General features: G+C 42.3%; 1 protein-coding gene across 1 annotated transcript in view; it reads left to right on the top strand.

The window, feature by feature from the left end:
* The window catches only part of syt9a (synaptotagmin IXa), a gene marked incomplete at its 5' end in the record, with an annotated part of 30,604 nt that extends 9,216 nt beyond the window's left edge, over positions 1 to 21,388 (top strand). The window contains 4 exons of the mRNA XM_084050270.1: positions 17,181 to 17,301; positions 17,391 to 17,562; positions 20,163 to 20,292; positions 21,286 to 21,388. Coding sequence (XP_083906396.1) covers positions 17,181 to 17,301; positions 17,391 to 17,562; positions 20,163 to 20,292; positions 21,286 to 21,354 — 492 coding nt within the window. The 3' untranslated portion in view covers positions 21,355 to 21,388. The remainder of the gene's footprint in view (positions 1 to 17,180; positions 17,302 to 17,390; positions 17,563 to 20,162; positions 20,293 to 21,285) is intronic.
* Positions 21,389 to 21,725: the final 337 nt, after the last annotated feature.

Below are 21,725 nucleotides of genomic sequence, written 5' to 3'. Positions count from 1 at the left end.
TGGTATATCCAGTGGACACAGGTGAAGTACAGAGAGACATCTTCATTAAAGAACACATTTACAGCTGGTATTGTCATTCCACTTGTGGAGTTTCACTTGCCCTCCCCAGGGCCACTTCTGTCAGGAAAGAGGGAATTGCAGGCCTTGGATGATAAAGCATAACGTGACCATGAGTAATAGCCCATTGTAAAGTCACATAAAAGGAGTCTCTGATAGCCATGTACGTGCATGTGCATATTATGTGTGTTTGTGTGTACAGAGGTAAGCATTATACATATCTTGTGGGTCATAGTGTGTACAGAAGTACACCCTAGCAATGTTATCAGTTGCCAGCCCCCCGCCCCTACCTCTCTATCTCTTTCTTTCTCTCTCATACAGTATCAGATCCCTTTCTGATATTTGGATGGCATTTGATAGCACTGTACCTTTCATGGGAGCCTGACCATTTCAAAACATTGTCCTGAACAGTAGGGCACAAATATTTATGAGAATGTCTCCAGTGACTGCATTGCTTGACCAGCAGCTATCTCAGTGTGTGAGCTAAACTCACTGTAATGTGCCATCGATCCTGCTTTATTTTCATGGCATGTGGGATTGACATTTATAAGACTTCTCTCCTCCCATCGATTACAGCAGGCAATTCATTTTGGCCTGGAGAGGTCATTGATGCTGAATCAATGAGCCGCTGCAGCTGTAGACAACACTATCACAAACACTGATGACAACATCATTTAGCATGATTTAACCACTTAAACCCCAGGGAAAACGTTCACAGAAAATAGCAGATCTACAAGCTTACAGTACAATGCAGCATGTTGCGAAGCGTTGTAAGCTTGCAGGTTGGCTATTTTCAGTGAAGTTACTGAATGTAGAGCGAAAACAGGAAAGTCACTAGTGACTAGTATAGATCCCTGAGGGACTCCAGTCAACCATATAGGGTTTAAGTGGTTAACAAAGTAACATTTAAGTCGTCTGCACGTGATAATACAAATGGCCATGATAACTGAACTGGTGTGATTGTTAATGCCACCATCTCACACATGATTGTGTATGTATGCGTTTGTGAATAGAAAACCTTTAATCAATAACAAGGAATTCATCTTTTATTATACAGATTGGCCCTCATTTATCAATCTAACATCATTTAGAAACCAGCACAGACCACAGGAATCATCTAACGACAGGGCTCATGTGTGATTTATCAAAGGGTCGTTATCTTGCAAATCACAGCATTAGAACTGTCGGGGTAAACGAGTCATTCAAATAGCCAGCCCTTGTTTCAGAGGCCCCTTGTGTTTTTTAACGTGAAGAAGCGGAATACGGCCAAGAAGAGAAACTTAACCAGCGTGGGAATTTAAACCACCAACTCACACACACCTATTTGCATACACGGCATACGCGCTAATCTCATCCATGTACTGGCGCAGACCTATTCGAATGCAAAGCACACACAGACACACACATGACACATGACACAGACACAGACACATCCAATAAGAACATATAACCCAAATATAACAAAAATACGACCACAGCCATAACAACACAAGTCCAATCGAACAAATTATAAAATGTCATAGTCAGAAGAAGAAAATCACTGATTTGTCAAACGGGGGCAGAGATACAGTAGTAGGCTATATTACTTCTAACCATCAACAACACTTAAAAAAAAATGTCTTAAACAGAAACCTGAAACTAATATTTGACTCATTTGCATGCACGTCAATAAATTAACGTGCATGCAAATGAGCCATGTGGTTCTAGGAGAGTGTATACAAGCACTATAGCAATCACGGTTGTCTGTCACGACCGTCATGAATGAACTTCAACCTGGTGTTTGCACTTGCTCACTTTTTGCTCCATACATCTACATAAACGTTCACATTTCAAATATAAAGTGCTGACCCCATGGCCACGGATGTTACAATTATGTTCGGGCCCTCAAAAGTTCCTGTATCTTCCGTATTGTTCAATAAAAAGCATTTTAATCCGATTGGTGGCCATTTTCTCATAGTTATAATGTATCAGAGTGCAATACACCTCCCAACAGATAGGGTCACGTAGTTGAAAGCATATGGAGAAAATACAGGGGAAATGGCCACCAATCGGATTAAAATGCTTTTTATTTAACCATTCAGAATATTCGGGTACTTCTGAGGGAACGTACATAATTGTAACATCCGTGGCCATGAGGTCAGTACTTTATATTCCACCTTCACTTTGGTGGGTAACGCACAAAGTAACGTAGTAACGTAGTGTCATTTTAATAATATATTACAGCTTCTCCTCGTAGTAATGCGTTATATTACCCGTTACCGCAATTTGATAATATATTACGTAACGGCGTTACGTTACTAACGCACGTCACCCAACACTGGTCCTTGTGCAGTGGTAAACGTCTTTGAAGAATATGTGAAGAGTGCAAACTGACTGTGAAAAGTGGACTGATAACTAATCAAATGGCAGGTGTGGGGAATTTGTCAAATCAAGCTTAGGCTGGGCCCCGCTGGGGTTACCATGGCAATCAATTTGAGCCACAGCCTTTTGTACAATGGGCATATCAGTCGGATCGGCGGTTCTGGACAACCGCCTCTCCGGCGGCACAACTGTGCACAGTTCACACCTCTACTGTAGGTTGCCTTGTTACAATAGTGGTAGCAAAGAAGTGGAACTATCAGGCCTTACATTACCACACCATTGAACATCTAAACCTTGAAATATACACTTTAATTATGCTTTAACTACAGTATGCAATAACTACAGTACGTACAGCGGAGAACAAGAGGAGACTGTTAACATAGCTGTCTCTGTACTTTGTTTTTCTAAATCTATTATATGCAGAAAAGCAGTGGTTCTCAAAGTGGGATCTAGGGACCTTCAGGGGTCCTTGAGGGGGTTCCAGGGGGTCCCCAGAAAAAGTAGGTAATATAGCATCAAAATCAGTTTTACCCTTATTTCAAATGATACACATTTTACATAAAGCCTGGTTCAAACAATTAGACAGTAACATCACCCCTTTTATTTGGGCCAAGTCAACTCAAAGGATCAAAAGAGCTATTTTGGAGATGCCTAAATGTGAAGGGGGGTTTGCCAATTATTTTTTTTCTATTATTGGGCAGCTAACATTTCTAAACTCAATTACTGGCTCTCCATGCACGAGACTGGTCAGGGAATGGCTTGGGTCTCGATGGAATTCCAACTCCAACTCAATTTCACCTGTTTCTACCCTGAGCTGTCCCTTGCCCTTTGGCTCCAATCTACACTGTCTGAATCCAGTTGTCAAGTACTAAAAAATGACTTCCAATTTAGGAAACACTTTGGCCTTAATGAGGCAAACACATTCCTCCCGTTGGTTAATAATCACCTGCCCCCCCCCCCACCCCCCATCTCAGAACAAATGGCTTTTAAGGTAAGGTGTGGCATAAGTCTGACTTTGTTTTCTTCGATGACCTCTTCATTGATTGCTCATTTGCCTCATTTGAAATAGTACAGCAAGATAACAACATAAAAACAACTAAAAACATCTGATACCTAGAGGTGCATAGTTTTGCTCAGAAATGTTTCCCTTCTCTACCACCCAAAAAAGCATTAAACACAATAATTGAACTTCATCCTTTGAGAAAAAGGAATATATCAAAAATATATGTATAGTATAATACAGGACATAAAATCTCCCTCTTTCAACAACACTAAATTGGCATGGGAAGGGGACCTAGGTGCATGTCTCGGATGAGACATGGTTAGTTGTTTAAAACTTATGCACACCACCTCCTTTAGTATAAGACATGGCCTCATCCGATTTAAAGTCACACGTAGACTCCAATGAGAAGTTAGCCAAGATATATATTATATAATAAGGATATATATAATATGTTGAATAGAGTACAAATGCATTTGTCTCTTTATTGTCTGTTGTACATGGAAAACAAAACAAAACATTTTACAGTTTTACCACTTTAATCCTATATACACTATACAAATGAATTATTTTTGAAACATTCCCGGGCACACACAAACATTTCAGATGGGGGTCTGCTGCCAAATACATACGTACCTAAAAGCTGGATGTGATCACTGGTATACTGGTATGGAGCCAACAGTGGCGATGGTATAGACCACTGTTTCTCAATGTCCGGTCCGGGGCCCACCAGGGGTCCAAATGGACCTCTATGGGTCTGCAACTCTGAGTGTACACGCTGAACAGTTTGTTTTGTATCCCAATCTACACTTCAGAATGTTCTGTGTTAATTCAACTCTGAGAGTGTACAAATTACGGGTCCATTTGGTTCCATTTGTACACTCTTGTACACCTGCAAGGGTCCATTCGGACCCACTGGTAGTCCCTAGACCTGATGCTGAGAACCAGTGGTATAGACTATTTAATGTATCCCGACCAGTGGTGGAAAAGGTACTCAAATTATTTACTTAAGTAAAAGTATCAATACTGCAATATGGAAATACTCTGTTACAAGTAGAAGTTCCGTATTTAAAATGTGCTTGAGAAAAAGTACAAAAGTATTGGCATCAAAATGTACTTAAAGGAACAAAAGTAAAAGTACTCTATTATGCAGAATGGCCCATTTCAGGTTTTCAAATGTATAAAAATATTTTGAAAATAGCAGATCTACAAGCTCACAATGCGTCGCATCGCAACGCATTGTGAGCTTGCAGATCGGCTATTTTCAAATGGCCGAAATGTATATAGGGCTGAAGTGGTTAATGTATGTTTTGTAATAATAATCAAAATCTACAAAGTAACTAGTAACTAACTAACTAAATAATTGTAGTTGAGTAAAAGATGTAGTGGAGTAGGAGTAAAAGTACTGAAAATTTAGTAAATGTACTCAGTTACTTTACACCACTGATCCCGACATGACAAGAGAAGTGTCTCTCATTCTAGCAATGACAGAAACTGACGATGGAAAGGCACTGTCAGTATTTTGTGTGTGTCTTCTGGGACATTTGATGATGTTGTTGGTTGGCCTAAACACACAGTGGGCCAGAGGTTGCAGCAGAGCAGCTTGCCGTCATCCTCCACTGTCTTGTCTCAGCCAGAAAGCCTGGATAACAAGGGCACTATTTCGGGGAAACTGGCAAACCGAAAGAATTGTGACAGGATAATGACACGGACCTAAAGCGGACCCGGAGCAGATGTCCACCTAGGAGGTCCGTGGAGCAGCCATTATTGTGTCCGTGTGACTGACACTGGAAAAGCTAAAATCTGCCTCTGTGCACTGTACATGCATTCTTCTGGTTTTGAACACTACAATTCAAAATCCTCCAGGCATTATGTTGGATACAAGCATTTAACCACTGTCAAATGTGGGTTAGAATGCATACAAACAAGCTAACATGTTCTTCCTAGCTAGAGGGATTCATACCAAAGTGAAACAGCATATACATATACTGTATGAAGATGGTTTGTATGATTTTGGAGAAGTCCATCTAAATCTAACACAACCATTATTCATTATTATTATTTGGTTAGCTGCATTGCTACTAGCCTGTGGCCTGCCATGTTTTTAACCTGCTGGCAATCGGGAAAGCTGGCAAACCGAAAAATAGTGACAGGATAATGACACAGACCTAGTGGAACCTGAGCAGATGTCCACGTGTAATTTTTACACTGAAATGGAAAAAGAAAACAACTATGTCAGGCCAGGGTTCAGGGGCGCTGGAATGGAAAATTACATGGGGGGAAACATCGGGGGGACGCATGCACGTTGTTTTTTTCAGGTGGGTTTGTTCATTTTTGGGGGGTTTTTTTGTTACTTTATTTCAGTTAATTCGGTACAATTCAGCACAGAGGTGCGGGGGACTGGACTGATTATTATTATTTCTTAAAATGTTCAATTATTTGTTTCTTTTTTTGACTGGACTGAATTGTGGGGGGGACAGTGTCTTTTAATTAAACAGGCGCCGGCGCCACTGCCAGGGTTTCATTCCACTTTAAGTAAACAAGATATGACACAGTCATATTATACCAGGTTGCTTATTTCTCTCACTAACATAGAGTTACATACAGTGGCCGAGCACAGTATTGTGGGTCGTCTTTAGATCCCATATTCTGAGAGTACATTGAGCCCTCATTGGCTAAAAAAAACAGCCAATGAGGAAAAAGTCACGCAAAAGTCACTACTAGCTAGTGTATCTATAGACCAGGTCTGCAACGTGGTAAAAATATGAGTGCTTGTGCCACCACTGTTGCGCGCGCGCACGCACACACACACACACACACACACACACACACACACACACACACACACACACACACACACACACACACACACACACACACACACACACACACACACACACACACACACACACACACACACACACACACCTTCTTCAGTCCTGTTGTTAAAGTCCTTACCATAGGATTGTTTTGTTTTTTTGCTGAAAACACAAGCCCCTCTTCTAAAATCCTATCATACAAATGCCCAAAGTTGAACAACAACAACAAAAAAGTAAACTTCTTATCGCACTGACATGAGCAATACCGTCTGTTGAGTAAACAATATAGTCTGTTTAGACTTTGTTCTTAGCTAGACACACTGTCACGCATGCACACACACACACGCACGCACACACGCACGCACGCACGCACGCACGCACGCACGCACGCACACACGCACACACGCACACACACACACACACACACACACGGGTGCTTTTATTCCATTTTGTTTCCATGTCAATAATACAAGCTTTGCTCTATGCAAGCCAATAAGCTTTTGCTCAGCCATAGGCTATGCAGACAGATAACTTTGTCTATTCCAGCAAACATTTCAATTGCCCACTAATTCATAGTTACACAATTGGCGTACATTTTTGCCCACAAATAATGATGCAATTCATTAGTTGACAAAACCGCAATCAGACTGCTGCGTTCATGATTTGAAGAATTTGTGCATACATAGTCTCAGCCACACCTTCGTCCTGGTGGGGACAATTAATGAGACATAAAGGCGGGGTTCTGAGCAGCATGTCACTATAGATCGTGATTATATGTAAGTGATGCGCTCACGAGAACAAACATTTTAAATGTGAAATTCTTCATCCTACTGATAATTTCACCCCGAAAAGTACAGAGCAGATATAGCATAAAAATGTGTACAGTAGTTAGTAGTTATATACCAATTCTGTATGTACTGTAGTTACATGTCAGCGTTTTGTTAAATATTTACATTATTTAGTCCAACACCCCTACAGTATAACCCAAATAAAATGTAATTTCCCTCCTAAGTAACACAAAACCGCAGAGACAAAAGTGTTATAATTACATTTTATCACTGTTTCCCTTCCCTCGTTCTCCTTATCTTTAATCTTTTTTTCCTGTATGTTGTCCCTCTGTAATAAAGGGGTTATAATTGGATGTCCCTTTCTGTTTCATCACATGCAGATTTCATTTTCATGTTCCTGTGCTGACTTGTGTGAGCGCACACACATGCATGTGTGAAGATGTAGATTGTAAGATTTAATTGGGTGCTCGGTGACATAACTAAGCTCGCAGTATCTTCTGCTCTCCTTGCCAATAGTATCTTCCCATTCTCTCAGTGCCCACAGTAGACACATGCTGTAACTCCCCAATCTGTTTTCAGCAGCCACTTACAGTAATTCCTCTTTCAGCCCATTTTCTCTCTGTCTGCTGCTTCCTCGCTTTCTGAACCACATGAAACCTATCATCCCTATTCTGGGCATGTCTTAATAGGAGAACATTAAGCTCACAACGCATGGCAACATGATGCGCTGCGAGCTTTTAGATTGGCTATTTTCAACAAAGAGATATACAGTAGGTGGAGAGGGGAAGAAAGGACTGTGCCAATAGAGCCCTGGGGTCTCCGGTCAACTAAGTAGATAGGGGTTAAGTGGTTAAAACTACACATTCAAATGATCCAGAATGCTACTGCATGTCCTTAATACACATTAGAACTTACTTTGACATAGCCAATACACATTACTGACTGTACAGTATACTAGGAAAGCCATAGAAAAAACGTGTACATTTTCAGAGGGACAGCGAGTGCATTTTCCGGCAGCGGAAGCTGCCGTGGAGCTGCCGGCGGGGGAGTGGCGGGATGCCGGTGGCGGAGCGGCAGGTGCCGGGAGGCGGGGCGGCAGCAGCAGAGGCGGAGCGGCAGTTTCCTATGTCTAAACTTAACCCTAACCCCTAACCTCAGTAAAACCATACCTAAACCTAACCCTAACCTCAGTAAAACTATGCCTAAACCTAACCCTAACCCCTAACCCCTAACCTCAGTAAAACCATACCTTAACCTAACCCTAACCTCAGTAAAACTATACCTAACCCTAACCCCTAACCCCAACCTAAGTAATATTTTATTACAAGGATTAGTAGGCTACAGCCCTACTGATTTCGCGCTGCCGCTCCGCCGCCGGCAGTCACTGCCGGCAGCTGCCGCTCCTCCACCGGCAGTTGTGTGGCAGCTTCCACTGCCGGAAAATGAACTCGCTCCTTCTGCATTTTCATCTACAATTAAAAAAGGGCATGAAAAATTAAAAGCCAACTAGAAAAAGTGCTCCTCGGAGCACAGGTCTCCGCCAGGTCAGGTAGGTTATTGTGGCCTCCTGGTGGCGCTATAATAGGCCAATGTGAAAAGGGTGCCATTTCTTATTAGGCCTTGCACGGCAATCGGACACTGCATTCATGGCTTGAGGCATTTTGTGCAAAAAATTTGTTTTGCTAAATTAGACATTGGCCTGTTATAACAGGCCAATGTGAAAAGGGTGGCATTTGTTCCTCAACATAGTGTGAAGGTGCGTGTAAAGTTTGACTGCAATCGGACAGTGCGTTCATGATTTGCGGAATTTTGTTCAAAACAAGCCACTACTGCAAACTTTAGATGTCAATCTTAGCCAATGAGAATGGAATATGAAAAATCAAACACATCCGTCTTGATCACATGACTATGGAGATCATGTGTACCGATTTGCGTGAAATTTGGATAAAATCGGAAGGAGTAATATAAAAAAATGTGTTTTACGTTAGTCAGCCTCCTGGTGGCGCTATAAAAGGTAGATGTGAAAAATGCAGGGCAAAGGTTTTTCCTTGACCTCTAGGGAGTGCGCATACAATGTTTCACACATATCGGTGCAGTTATAGGTACAAACATCGGCCTGTTATAGCGCCTCCATGAGGCTGATTTGAATTTATCCAAGTGGCATTTCTTCCTCGGCATAGTGGAAATATGCGTGCAAAATTTCACAGAAATTGCATGCTGTGTTCATGATTTGAGGCATTTTGTTCAAAACGGAGTACTCCTGCAAACTTTGGAAGCCATTTTTAGCCAATCAGGATGGAATATGAAACAAAATCTTTTTGGACAAAATCTGTAGGAGTACTGTAAAAAAAATATGTTTTGCACTAATTGGCCTCCTGGTGGCGCTATAAAAGGCCCATGTGAAAAATGAGGGGCAGAAGTTCGGAATTGGCATCCATCACGGTGGCGGAGATTAGCTGGTCACAGACGGACGGACGGACACACGGACGGACGGACGGACAGGGGGTAAAACATACTCTCTCGACATGCCTTTCGGCCTGGCGGAGACAATAAAAAGCCAACATGCTGAAACAAGAAAGCACAAGAAAAAAAAAAAAATAATAATATACAAATCACGGTTCAATACAACTAGCAAAGTACATTCTACAGAATACACATAATATAAGGGGCAAACAAACATGCATTCAATTACATAACACCATATTATGTTCAACATGTTTTGTGGTAATGAAACAAGCATGACATACATCTGGAATTAATGCAAATTCATGACAATCCTATTGTGGTGTGTCTAAGATGGTTAATAAAGACAGATTAGCAACAGAGAAAGCATACTAATATGCCAATCTTCCTGTTGGGCTTTTGCAGGCATACGAAATGCAATATGCTAAGCAATTTTTCCTTTCACACTTAAGGTGTCTATGGTGAAGTTTAATATAAATAATGAGACTATTATTATAGTAATACTGCACATTAGAAAAAGTCTGAACAAGTGCCGTATTGAATATGTAGACAAACATAAAGCTGTGCCAAAACTGCTAACCCAAAGACCGGATTGAAAAGACACCAGTCACACACAACATACCCTAAGTTCCATCCTAAGAACATTTGCATCAGAAAATGGCATAAAGAGCTACAGTGTTTGGTATTAACATTTAAAAATATGTGATTATCCGCATGCTTTTAGCTTCGATGCAACCGAGTTACAAGCTTGTTTTTGTTGTTCGGCACCTCACATCACTACAGCTGTGCGTTTCACCTATTTTATCTCGGTATTAGCATACTGACATACATTCTACAACAGTGTTGGCCTGCCCTTGTTTGTTGCGATGAATATTTCTATCTCAGGCTGAAAAAGTGAGCAACAGAGAACTGTGAAAGAGAGGATTGTGTGGAAGCATGTTCTGTCTCCTCTAAAGCCACACTAGCTCATTAAAATAGTTTTTCATAGTTTGGTCATATTCACTGTTATAACAATACCAGCTGGCTGTATGGCTGTGGACATGACACATGTGTTAGTTCAGTAGAAATGTTTTGTTTATATCATTCTGTTGGAGTTTCTTTACCTTTAACAGTGAAATACATTCTATATACGTTTTACATTTTTTCTGAGATGCAGTTACAGTATGTTTGAGTCCTTGCTTTGGCATTAAGCTTTCACCGTGCCACAGGATTTTGCAGGACAAAAGAATAGTGGAAATTTCACCAGTGCTCAGTTATGTGTCTGATTTTATTGTTGTTAGTGGGGCCATCTTTTTTGTAAGGCAATTTGTTGATTTACTCAGATTGTAGAGTGGAGAGACAGTAACACAAGGGCAGAGAGGAGGGGATGAAATGCAATGCAAATGCTTCAGTGGGAAAAAGTGCACTTTAACCTCACTGCAGTGCTCCTGGCTCCCACCTGTGTAACAGATACCAGCCTGCAGCTGGAAGAAAACAATCAAATGTGAAAACAGAATGAAACAACACTGCCAAAGGGCTGTAGTGTAAAATGTGTGACTGACAATGCAAGTGTCTGCCCCCCTGCCCCTCTCTCTCTCTCTCTCTATCTCTCTCTCTCTCTCTCTCTCTCTCATTGTCTCCTGTTGCACGCACGCACGCACGCACACATGCACGCACGCACACATGCACGCACACACACACCACATTTAAGCTACCTGCTTCTGCTTTTACACAGTACCATCAGTGAAGTGTTCTATTTTCTAAACTGTGACAGTTTCTTTGAAAGCACACTGAAGCTAGAGCTGGTGCCTTTACGGTATCCAAAGACAAGAGATGCACATTGCTCGTACTGTAGCTATAAGGTAGAATTGTAGCGCCTGTAATGATATGAACAGACTCGTGTTCACAGATCTTATACAAAGAGAGAGAAAGCATTCTGTATAATTTTGTACTGGCTTTTAGTATTCTGGTTTGACAGATAAATATGCCTTGGGATGGGAATGAAGCAATTTGAATATTGGACATTTATTGTGTGTGAATGTTATAAACCCTATACAACTCTATGACCTATACTTGGTTGACCGGAGTACCCCAGGGCTAGACCCCCTCCTGTTTTCGCTCTACACTCAAATCTCCTGATCAGACCTTGCGCAAAACACAAATGTTATCCTCAGAATAGGAATGTTAGGGTTGAAGTGCGTGGTTGGAAAGAAATGCCATTACAATATGTCTGAAAAGCAGCAGAGATGTTTGGCTGAGTGTAAATGTTATGTGTATGGTTATAAATAACCAAATGCTTTTGGTGTGCAGCAACGTTGACTCCTCTGCCCTTTATTGATCTAAACTCACAGTCTTTTCTTGCACAGCAGTTAGGTTATAGTTAGGTTTAGTTAGCTTGTTTAATGTTTGAACTATGAGTAATTGGATATAAATGTTTTCGTTTGTAATTTCTTGATTTGTAAACTGAAAAGTAATATACTATGTAATTATATGTAGAATTTGTGAAGACCGAAATCTTCAATCATTTTTGTTTTGTTTTATACTGGTTTTGTTTTAACTATGTAATGGTAGAATTCCATTGTATTATGCTGTAATTGGATTGTGAAGCGTGAATATTTGGACCCAAGGAAGAGACCCCACTGTGGTGAGGACTAATGGGGATCCGCAATAAACAATAAACAGCTATACAGTACATGCTATGTGACAGGTGATGATATGATTGACTAGCATTTCATTATAACATTAAAAATATTCAAACCAAATGTGCCTGCAGCTGTACCTAACACACACACACACACACACACACACACACACACACACACACACACACACACACACACACACACACACACACACACACACACACACACACACACACACACACACACACACACACACACACACACACACACACGGCTGTCCATCGATTTCGATGATGACGTTGCTCCAAGAATGGGTTATTGAGGGGGATTGCCGTTGTGCCATTGCATGTGACTATGCAGGCCAAGTCCACACATGAGAGAGGGACCCTGCAGCACGCTTGTGTCACTGCACACGTTGCTGTTTTCTCCTCTCTGTGGTCTGCTCCTGGAGGTGTGCGATGCCCTCATGACTGATGGTGCGCCAGGTATGGTGATCAGCAGCTAGGTCTTCCAGTGCAGAGGGTTAGATAGCACAGCGCTTCAGGAGAGTTTTTATGTGGTCCTTGTAGCGTTTCTGCTGTCCCCCGGGAGACCTACAGCCTTCCTGGAGTTAGCCGTAGAGGATCTGTCGGGGGAGCCTCTGGGTGGTCATGCGGATTACATGCCCCACCCAGCGCAGATGTCTTTGCGCAAGGAACACTTGGATGCTGAGTGTTTGAGTCCGGTCATATAAGTCCACATATTGGACCCTGTCCTCCCAGTTCAGAGCCAGGATCCGTTGTAGGCAGCGGATGTGGACATGCCTTTGGTATGGAGTCCAGGCTTCCGAGCCATATAGCAGTGTGGACAGACAAACTGCTTTCTATACAGCTGCCTTGGTGGAAACTGTCAGGTTTCTACTTAGGAAGACCCTGGTTTTGAGCGTACCGAAGGCAGCAGAGGCTAAACCAACACGGACGTAGATGTCATTGTCGATGTTACAGGTGGGGGACAGGACGCTTCCGAGGTAGGTGAAGTGTGGAACGATGGTGAGCTGCTGGCGATCAATACTGAAGACAGGTACTTCTGACTGGTGGGTCGAGTGTTGCACAATGACCTGGGTTTTTGATATATTGACCTTGAGTCCTAAGGCAGAGTCAGTCTGGCATGTGGGCAAGGAGGGCACAGTGGTCAGCGTACTGAAGTTCTAGGATGTGTTGTTTTGTAGTTTTGGTGAAGGCCTGGAGGCGCCGGATGTTGAAGAGACTGCCGTCCAGCCGGAACTGTATGTGGATACCGTCTGTGGTTCCCAGAGCTTTGTGTGAGAGGCGAGTGACTGCTGAGAGGAAAAGGTTGAAAATGACAGGGGCTAGGACACACCCTTGCCTGACCACCACTTTCACATTAAAAGAGGGGGATTGCTGGCCTCCGATGCGAACACAAGCTTGCATTCCGTCGTGTAGTTGTCTCAAGGTGTTGAGGAACTTCGGCAGGACCCCCAGCCTTCCCAGTAAGTCCCAAAGGAGATTCCGGTTGATGGTGTCAAAGCCTTGGACAGGTGATGTACAGATCCTGGTGGTGTTCCCTGCATTTTGCTTGTACTGTACCTGCCTGGCTACAAAGATCATGTCACTAGTGCTGCGATCTTTTCTGCACACACACACTGTGACTCAGGCGGGATGTTCTCAGAGATGTGAGCAATTAAGCGAGAGAGCAAGACCCGGGCAAGAACTATTCCAGCAGCCGAGAGCAGGGTGATTCCTCTGCTGTTTCCACAGACGGCTTTGTCAACTTTCCTCTTGTAGATGGTAATGATGGTAGCATCCTTCCATTCCTGGGGGATGGTTTCAGAGGACCAGATGGTGTTGATCAGTTGGTGGAGCCGACGGGTGAGGAGGTAGCCACTGTGCTTCAGTACCTCAGCTGGGATTCCGTCCGGGCCTGGGCTTTTGTTCTTTTTTGGGCTCTTGATGGCTTTATACTGTATACCTCAGTGAAGCTAGGCGGGGAGTCCAGATGTTCAACAGGGGGAATGGTTGGGAAATTGGCAAACACACACACACACACACACACACACACACACACACACACACACACACACACACACACACACACACACACACACACACACACACACACACACACACACACACACACACACACACACACACACACACACGGTACGTATGGCCACCATGGACAGCTCAATATAAAAATATACCAAACAATTAGTATGAAGGGAATAAACTAAAACAACGATACCTTTTCTTTCTCTCTTTACTTCTCTACTAGTCTACTAGGTTCTCGGCTGGCTATAGGAGAATATCGTAGCATCCGGAGGGTGCACCTCCTCTATAGCTCCCAGACTGTTCATTAATTCTAGCCCTTTTCTGTTATTTGTCATGTCATTCATGCACATTGGCCTGGAAGGAGTATTTAACCCTAAAACATTGCTTATAAACATTATTTTAATGATATGTATTTGCTTTAGTTTGAGAATGCTAGTTTGTATTAGTTGAGACCATCAGTAGTGTTTGTAGTGAAAGAAATTACCAACCGACTATTTTCCTCTCAGTATTAAATGCAGAGCACCCATTAAATCTTCGATTTTGGCTGTGATGGCTCTTTAGCGTGGACAGGGATTTTGGCCAATGATTCAGCTGCTACCGTCTGGTAAGCGTGTTGTTCAGCTTCAAGGCCTGAAACAGCAGGCTCCAAGACAGCTACTTCCCTCAGGCAACCATGTTTATGAACAATTAACTCTAAAAGCCTGTTGCCTGTTTGCCTAACACACACACACACACACACACACACACACACACACACACACACACACACACACACACACACACACACACACACACACACACACACACACACACACACACACACACACACACAAGCAAAGGCAAAGACACCTACGCATACACAATCACACACAGCAACCCACACACACCACTTACTATACACACACACGCACCTGACACTTTAAAATAAGGCGCGTGCACACGTGTGCACACACACACACACACACACACACACACACACACACACACACACACACACACACACACACACACACACACAAACACACACAGGGGGGGGGTGAAAATATAATATCAGCTTCCTGGCCTGGCGGAGCTAACACATATAATATTGAATCTTGCATCTTGCAGTGGGACACAGTGACATTATACCCACCGGTCCTACTCTGCTCCCCTGGAAGGACCAATGATTGGATTTAAATGCCATTTCCTGCTGTGTCAGGGCCTTTGAGGGATTCCGGGGCACAGGGGATACTGCCCTAACTGCTTCCTGGTTGCACCCATGATACTCATACTGCTGGGAGGAAGATGAAAAACAACTTTTTAAACCATGAAAGACCCTGACATGACGCTTTTCAGCTACTAGATGTTGAGTGTGTCTTGTTGTTTGAGTCCAGCAAACGCAGTCAAATGCTGTTAAATAAATAGAGCATTTTTCTTCCAGAATAGAGTGAACAATTCATGGGTGTAACTGCATATTATTTGGGAGGGTCGTGTCATTCACCAATACTGAGAAAATACTAATTCTAAAAATGCTCCCCCTAAATATCTATTCAAACTAATTACTGTATGTACTGCTCTCAGGTATCACATATGAGATATTTAGGAGTAGAACATAACATATTACTGTATCACTAATGAATAGTAGTATACGTAGCCTACATGTGATCACATGTCCTGCAATATTTCTCTATTTCTTCTTGCATTGGCATTTTAAACAGTCTAAAATTATAATAGAGGGTACCAACGTCCTGGCGAATAAAGAGCATCTTAAAACCTCTTGCATAGGGGAGTCAGACAATAAAGCATTCGGTCAGACAAGTACAGCATTCGTTTTGGGTGATGTAATGTTTCCCCATTGGAAGCCATCCCATTCACCGCTACTGGAAAAGGCATATGTGCAAAATGTGTAAACAGCAAACAGTGAGTAACTGACCAAAACAAAACAAAGTGGAGGGGCATCCCCTATCTCTGAGAAAGCACAGACTATTCCTTTAAATGTAAATTTAAATGGTCAATGTAGTCTTCAAAACTGTGTTCTAAATGTGCAAATTCTCATATATAAATATATATACCAAAAAAAAATAAAAATAAAAATATATATATATATATATACTGTATAGTGATATACATGATATCTTGATCAATGGCTACACATCAGTGATCACCTTGTGTTAACATGAGCTGTGTGTGCCAATGATGTGCGTGCTACAGAGCTTGGCCTTGTGTGTCACTGTATGCACAGAGCAGCATTTGGATTAGCAGCGTGAGCTGAGCTGTGTAGTTTGTGGTATGAACATAGCAGCATGAGTTGAGCTGTGATTGGTCTACTTTTGTGGGGACAGAGATACAGAGACACATACAGAGACAGAGACAAGCAGAGATACAGACAAACCCTGCTTTAGACGGCTAAGCCCCTTTGGGGCCACGGCGTAAATATACTCAATATTAGTTTGTCAAACAGCCTTACAGCAGGCCTGTTTGAATTCCTCGCTGGATATTTCTGTGCAAAAGCCAGAGTCTCACCTCCTTTGAGGAATTATTTTCAGAGTAGGTGATAATTACCCTTCTGCTTTTTCTGCTGCAGAACAGCAGACTTCATCTCTGTTGAAGTGTAAGCATCTATTATTAGAGCTGCATGCTGGAAGGGAGGTTCCCTGAAAGGAGATAATGTACTGTATGCTACAGACTGAGTCTGTATGAAACGTCTTTATCGTTTGTTATGTGATTAAATATCAGACGATGGACAAAACACCTACACCCATTTCTCTTACATCTTAAAACAGCACCCTTGACTGAATTTCATTCAACACATCCTGCATCAATAATTTAACAGAAGAATGGGACAAATATGCTATACTCGGATACTTTCTATTACACAAAGTAATCAGATTAAATCCTCAAAGCGGTTCTAAATGTGTGTGTGTGTGTGTGTGTGTGTGTGTGTGTGTGTGTGTGTGTGTGTGTGTGTGTGTGTGTGTGTGTGTGTGTGTGTGTGTGTGTGTGTGTGTGTGTGTGTGTTTGTGCGCGTGTGTGTTCTCTTGCAGGATAATGTGGACCTTGGAGATCTGATGTTCTCTCTTTGCTACCTGCCCACTGCAGGCAGACTGACAATTACCATGATAAAGGCCCGCAATCTAAAGGCCATGGATATCACTGGGGCCTCTGGTAAGCTAAAAGTAACATTATGTGTACGATACAATTACATCTATCCTTCATGCAAAAGTCTAAAAAGATGAAGCCTTTCTCCTCCTCAGATCCGTATGTGAAGGTTTCACTGATGTGTGACGGCCGCAGACTAAAGAAAAGAAAGACATCAACGAAGAGAAACACTCTGAATCCAGTCTACAATGAAGCCATCATCTTTGATGTCCCTCCAGAAAACAGTGACCAGATTAGTCTGCAGATTGCAGTAATGGACTATGACCGGTAAGCATCTCTCACGTGACTTCTTACTGTATAACTAAGTCATGCTCTAGCAACAATTGCAATTATTTTAATTAAATTACCTTGCAGAGATATTGTCTCTGCAAGGTAATTTAATTAAAATAATTCCTGAGGTCGGATAGGAATGGCCATGTTCTAGCCTACTTAAAACAGGGACAAAAGAGAATAAAACCATAAATAAAGAAAGATCACTGATTTAAAATAGCTATTCTACACGCACAACGAATCTCTATAGTTGCCAAAACACATCAGATGCCATCTGCTTGCCTGTGTCCAGGAGCAGAGCTGCCGAGTCCTTTGTCTCTAACAGTGTGAGACCATGAGGTGATGGCTAGCTGCAGGTCGCAGGTTGTGCAGCCTCAGTGCGTCACGAAAGAGAGAGAGGCTGTTGCTAGCACAGATACTAGGTAGCGGGTAAGCTAGCAGGCTTCTCGCATGGCCAAGTCATTCAACGCATAGATTTAGAAACCTATACCTCATTGGCCTCTGCAGTTCATTGGAGCGACCTGTATCTCGGGCGCCATTTTGGAGAAGGCACGATTCCTGACTACTGGCCAATCACAGCGCGTCTTGTCAGAATCTAGTTGTATAAAAATATCCTGTTATATTTTTATACAACTAGATTCTGCGAAGTCCCGGAAAAGACGCATGTCTATGATTCAACGCCCCTGGGGACAGCCATTTTGGCTGAAGAGCTGAGAAGATGACACTTCTGCGAGATCCAGATGAGAGAGCGAGCGTTGCTAGCCTGGATGCTGGGTAGCAGTTAGGCTAGCAGGCTTGGCGTGGGGAGAACTTATTTACCCAGCCTTGCAATTGTAGAAGAGACAGAAGAGAGAGAGAGAGCTGGCTGTCACCAGCCTTTTAGTTGTGTAGGAGTGGTCATGCATCTTCTGCATCATGTGTGGGTGGCCTTTTCAGCTTGTGTTTTAGAGTTGAGAAAACTAAACTTTCTGCTAAATTTCCTAGGGACCATCTATTATTAGACTGACCTCAAAATTCTAATCAGCATGGATTTAGAATTGTCCAAATATCATCGTCATACAGTAGCTTCAGGGGAAGTAAAAAGCAGTTAAAACATTGCACTGTGATTAACACAAAAAGCATCACATTTCACATCACCAACGTTCATATATTGTGGTAACTATCATATTAGAGAAAAAAACATATGTTTTAAAAAACATGTAATTTTTACTATGCCCCATAAGTTATGGGGCATAATCACAAAGCATTTGTATCCACATTCCATTGTCTCCATGCAGGGATCAGCTAGTTGCAACTTGGCTTAAAATGTATTGAGGAGAGTTACCTCCAGCTCCAGGGTCGTTAATTCCTTTGGTCCTGTTATGTTAGTCTCTGGGTCTTTAGCCAGGGGACGACATTCCAACAGCTAGTGAGACTCAGGGCATTTCATGACTTAGAGTCAGACTTCATGTAAAGGTTTGTTTGGTTACAAGAACAGAAGACATTATAATGCATCTTCCTGCATTCATAATTGTCATATTGGGCGATAAGGCGACAATAACCACTTGAATCATTCTTAATCACAGCATCACCAATCTGGGGCAAACATTTGGTGAAAATAGCTGATCGACAATGCGTTGTGAGCTTGTTGATCAGCTATTTTTGCCCGAAGACAATTGGTGTAGAGGAGAAAAAGAAGCTCTGCAGGCCCCTGGTCTACTAAGTATATAGGGTTAACTGGTTAATTCATGTTTTCCTCTGGACTTTGAGGATTAAAGACGCAGGGCCATGATTTTGGTACTTTCCCTGTTTTCATTCATATAAGGGCACAACATTCTCTAGACCACCCAATCTGGTTAAAATGTTATCTTATCATGTGTATTTTTGCTTTCCCGTTGCAAGCTACAGCATCTCTGGCAAATGGTTGAATAGGAACAGACTGGACCCATCACATTGATTTAATTTTGATTGCATTGATAAAAAAAAGAAAGTCTCGTCACACCAGTGTTCATTTTGACATACTGTAGCCTTTGTCATAGCCTTTTGAATAACACACCATTTAGTTTTAGTCCTATTTTAGTCATCTGAAATTGTTTAGTCGTAATCTAGTCTTAGTCGACTAAATATCTAAATCTTAGTCTTTTAGTCTTAGTCAACAAAATTAACACTGAAATGTAAATAGTAAGAGAACGGTTCAAAAAGATTGCTATTTCCATTTGGCAGAGGAGACAGACAGGTAGGGCAACCATATAGGCAACGCAATTGCAAAATAATGTTGCAATTGTACTTTTCTGCAAACCATAGATAACGTTGACTTGAATCTCTACATTTCAAGGCATGTGCGCCGTCAGCAGTGGGCTTGAGCCCCGTGAGGTGCATTCGAGCGAGGCTCTAGCCAAGCAAGTGCCCGGCCTGGGCAAGCATTGCGAGATGCCAGGCAAATGACTCAGCACCATTCGAGTTGCATACCAGGAATGATGTCTGATTTTATTTAGAAATTGATAGTACTTGATATACAAATCTATAGGCCAGTATTTTGCACTGTAGCAACTGTTCTCTATGTATGAAGACTCAAGGTCAGATTGCTATAGATTTCTGTCTCTCTTCTGTCCCCACAGTGTAGGCCATAATGAGGTTATCGGTGTGTGTCGGGTGGGCAACGATGCAGAGAGCCTTGGCCGAGAACACTGGAATGAAATGCTTACAAATCCTCGAAAACCTGTTGCCCACTGGCATCCTCTCGTTGAGGTGAAGAGTGAAATGTATTTTGTGATGTGTGTGTTTCTGTGGCATGCAATATTGTGTATTTGCATGTGCATGTAAAACGCAAATAATTTGCAAAATTCGGTTCGTTCAAAATCAATGTATATTCCACTCACACTGTCTAAACAGCAATTACACTGAAATAATGGCAGTACTAAAAATAATAACATCAAATTTCACTTTATTTAGTTTTTAGATATTTGTTGGGCTCTGTGGTGTGCCTTCTACCAAAAAAAGTATTACCATTGTAGGCTACATTCCGCATTGCACTTGATTGAACTGAATCAGTTGAGGCCAATTTTCAGGAAAAGATAAAGACAAGACAATGTATCTCTTGAATTATCTCTACAAACTCACTGGTGGATGGCTGGGGTAGGAGAACGAATGGTAAGGGTTGGGCTGTAGAGACAGAAGGTAGGGAGTGGGACAATGGCAGGGAGGATAGACAGTCGAGAGAGAGTGATGGGGGCATGCTAAGGAGGTGAAGGATGGTCTTGACCTGTGCACTCAGCCTGGAATAATTGCTTTATTGTGTTTATTTTAAAGGTCTGTGCCTGCAAGAGCGGGAGACAAATAGAGAGAGAGAGAGAGAGGGGGGGGGGGGGGGGATTAGTGTCTGGTGGGTGGTGAGAAAGTAAAGGAAAAAGAAAAGGCAATTATGTACTCGTCAGAGTGAGCGGTGAAGACAAAGGGAGAATTAGTAGACCATTTTTGTTGTATAGCGCACTTGCTGCATAATGGGACTATTTATTATTTACTTTGTCTCAAGGCATTTGTGACAAAATTGTTCACAAGCCATTCTCCTACCAAAGTCCCTTAAAATAGTAAAACAGCTCTTCTGTGTTGGAGGGATTTGAAAGCATGCTTGTTATGTTTGTCAAGTCAGGCAAACTCTGTTTGGCTTTAGCCTTGAGTGTGAGCTGGTCTGTGTGTGGAACGATTCTGCTTGACATGCTCTGTATTGGACTCCCTCTGCAGTACCAGGGGACCGGAGGCATAAGCCAGGGAGGCTCCTGCAATTCCCTGAAGACCCCCCCTTCTCCATAGCCTTGAGCCAACGGCCAACATTGGAACACTTTGCCAGTTGCCACAGGGAGACGAAACCTGAAGGCCCAACAGAAGCTTTGGGGGCAATGGTACTGCATAATGCAGGCTCTTGGTCCTCAGTATGTTCCAGGATAGACACAGACTGCCGCTGCTTCTCTATGAATGGACCTTTGCATGGATGGCAGGATGAGTTCAGTTGCATGTTGAGTGACCACAAATGGATGTTTTCTTTTCGGCTCATTGAGAAAGTTGTGAGTAGGCATTTTAGCAATTTGCCCTGAGCCTGAGTTTGTAGTTACTGTTTGTTTGTTTGTTTTTGTTTTATTTATTTTATTTACATAGTCTTGCGACTTGTTTTAATGGGGTGTGTC

Source organism: Gymnoscopelus microlampas, assembly GCF_963454915.1.
Source record: "Gymnoscopelus microlampas genome assembly, chromosome: 1".
NCBI lineage: Eukaryota > Metazoa > Chordata > Actinopteri > Myctophiformes > Myctophidae > Gymnoscopelus > Gymnoscopelus microlampas.
This window is presented reverse-complemented; position numbering and strand designations above follow the sequence as displayed.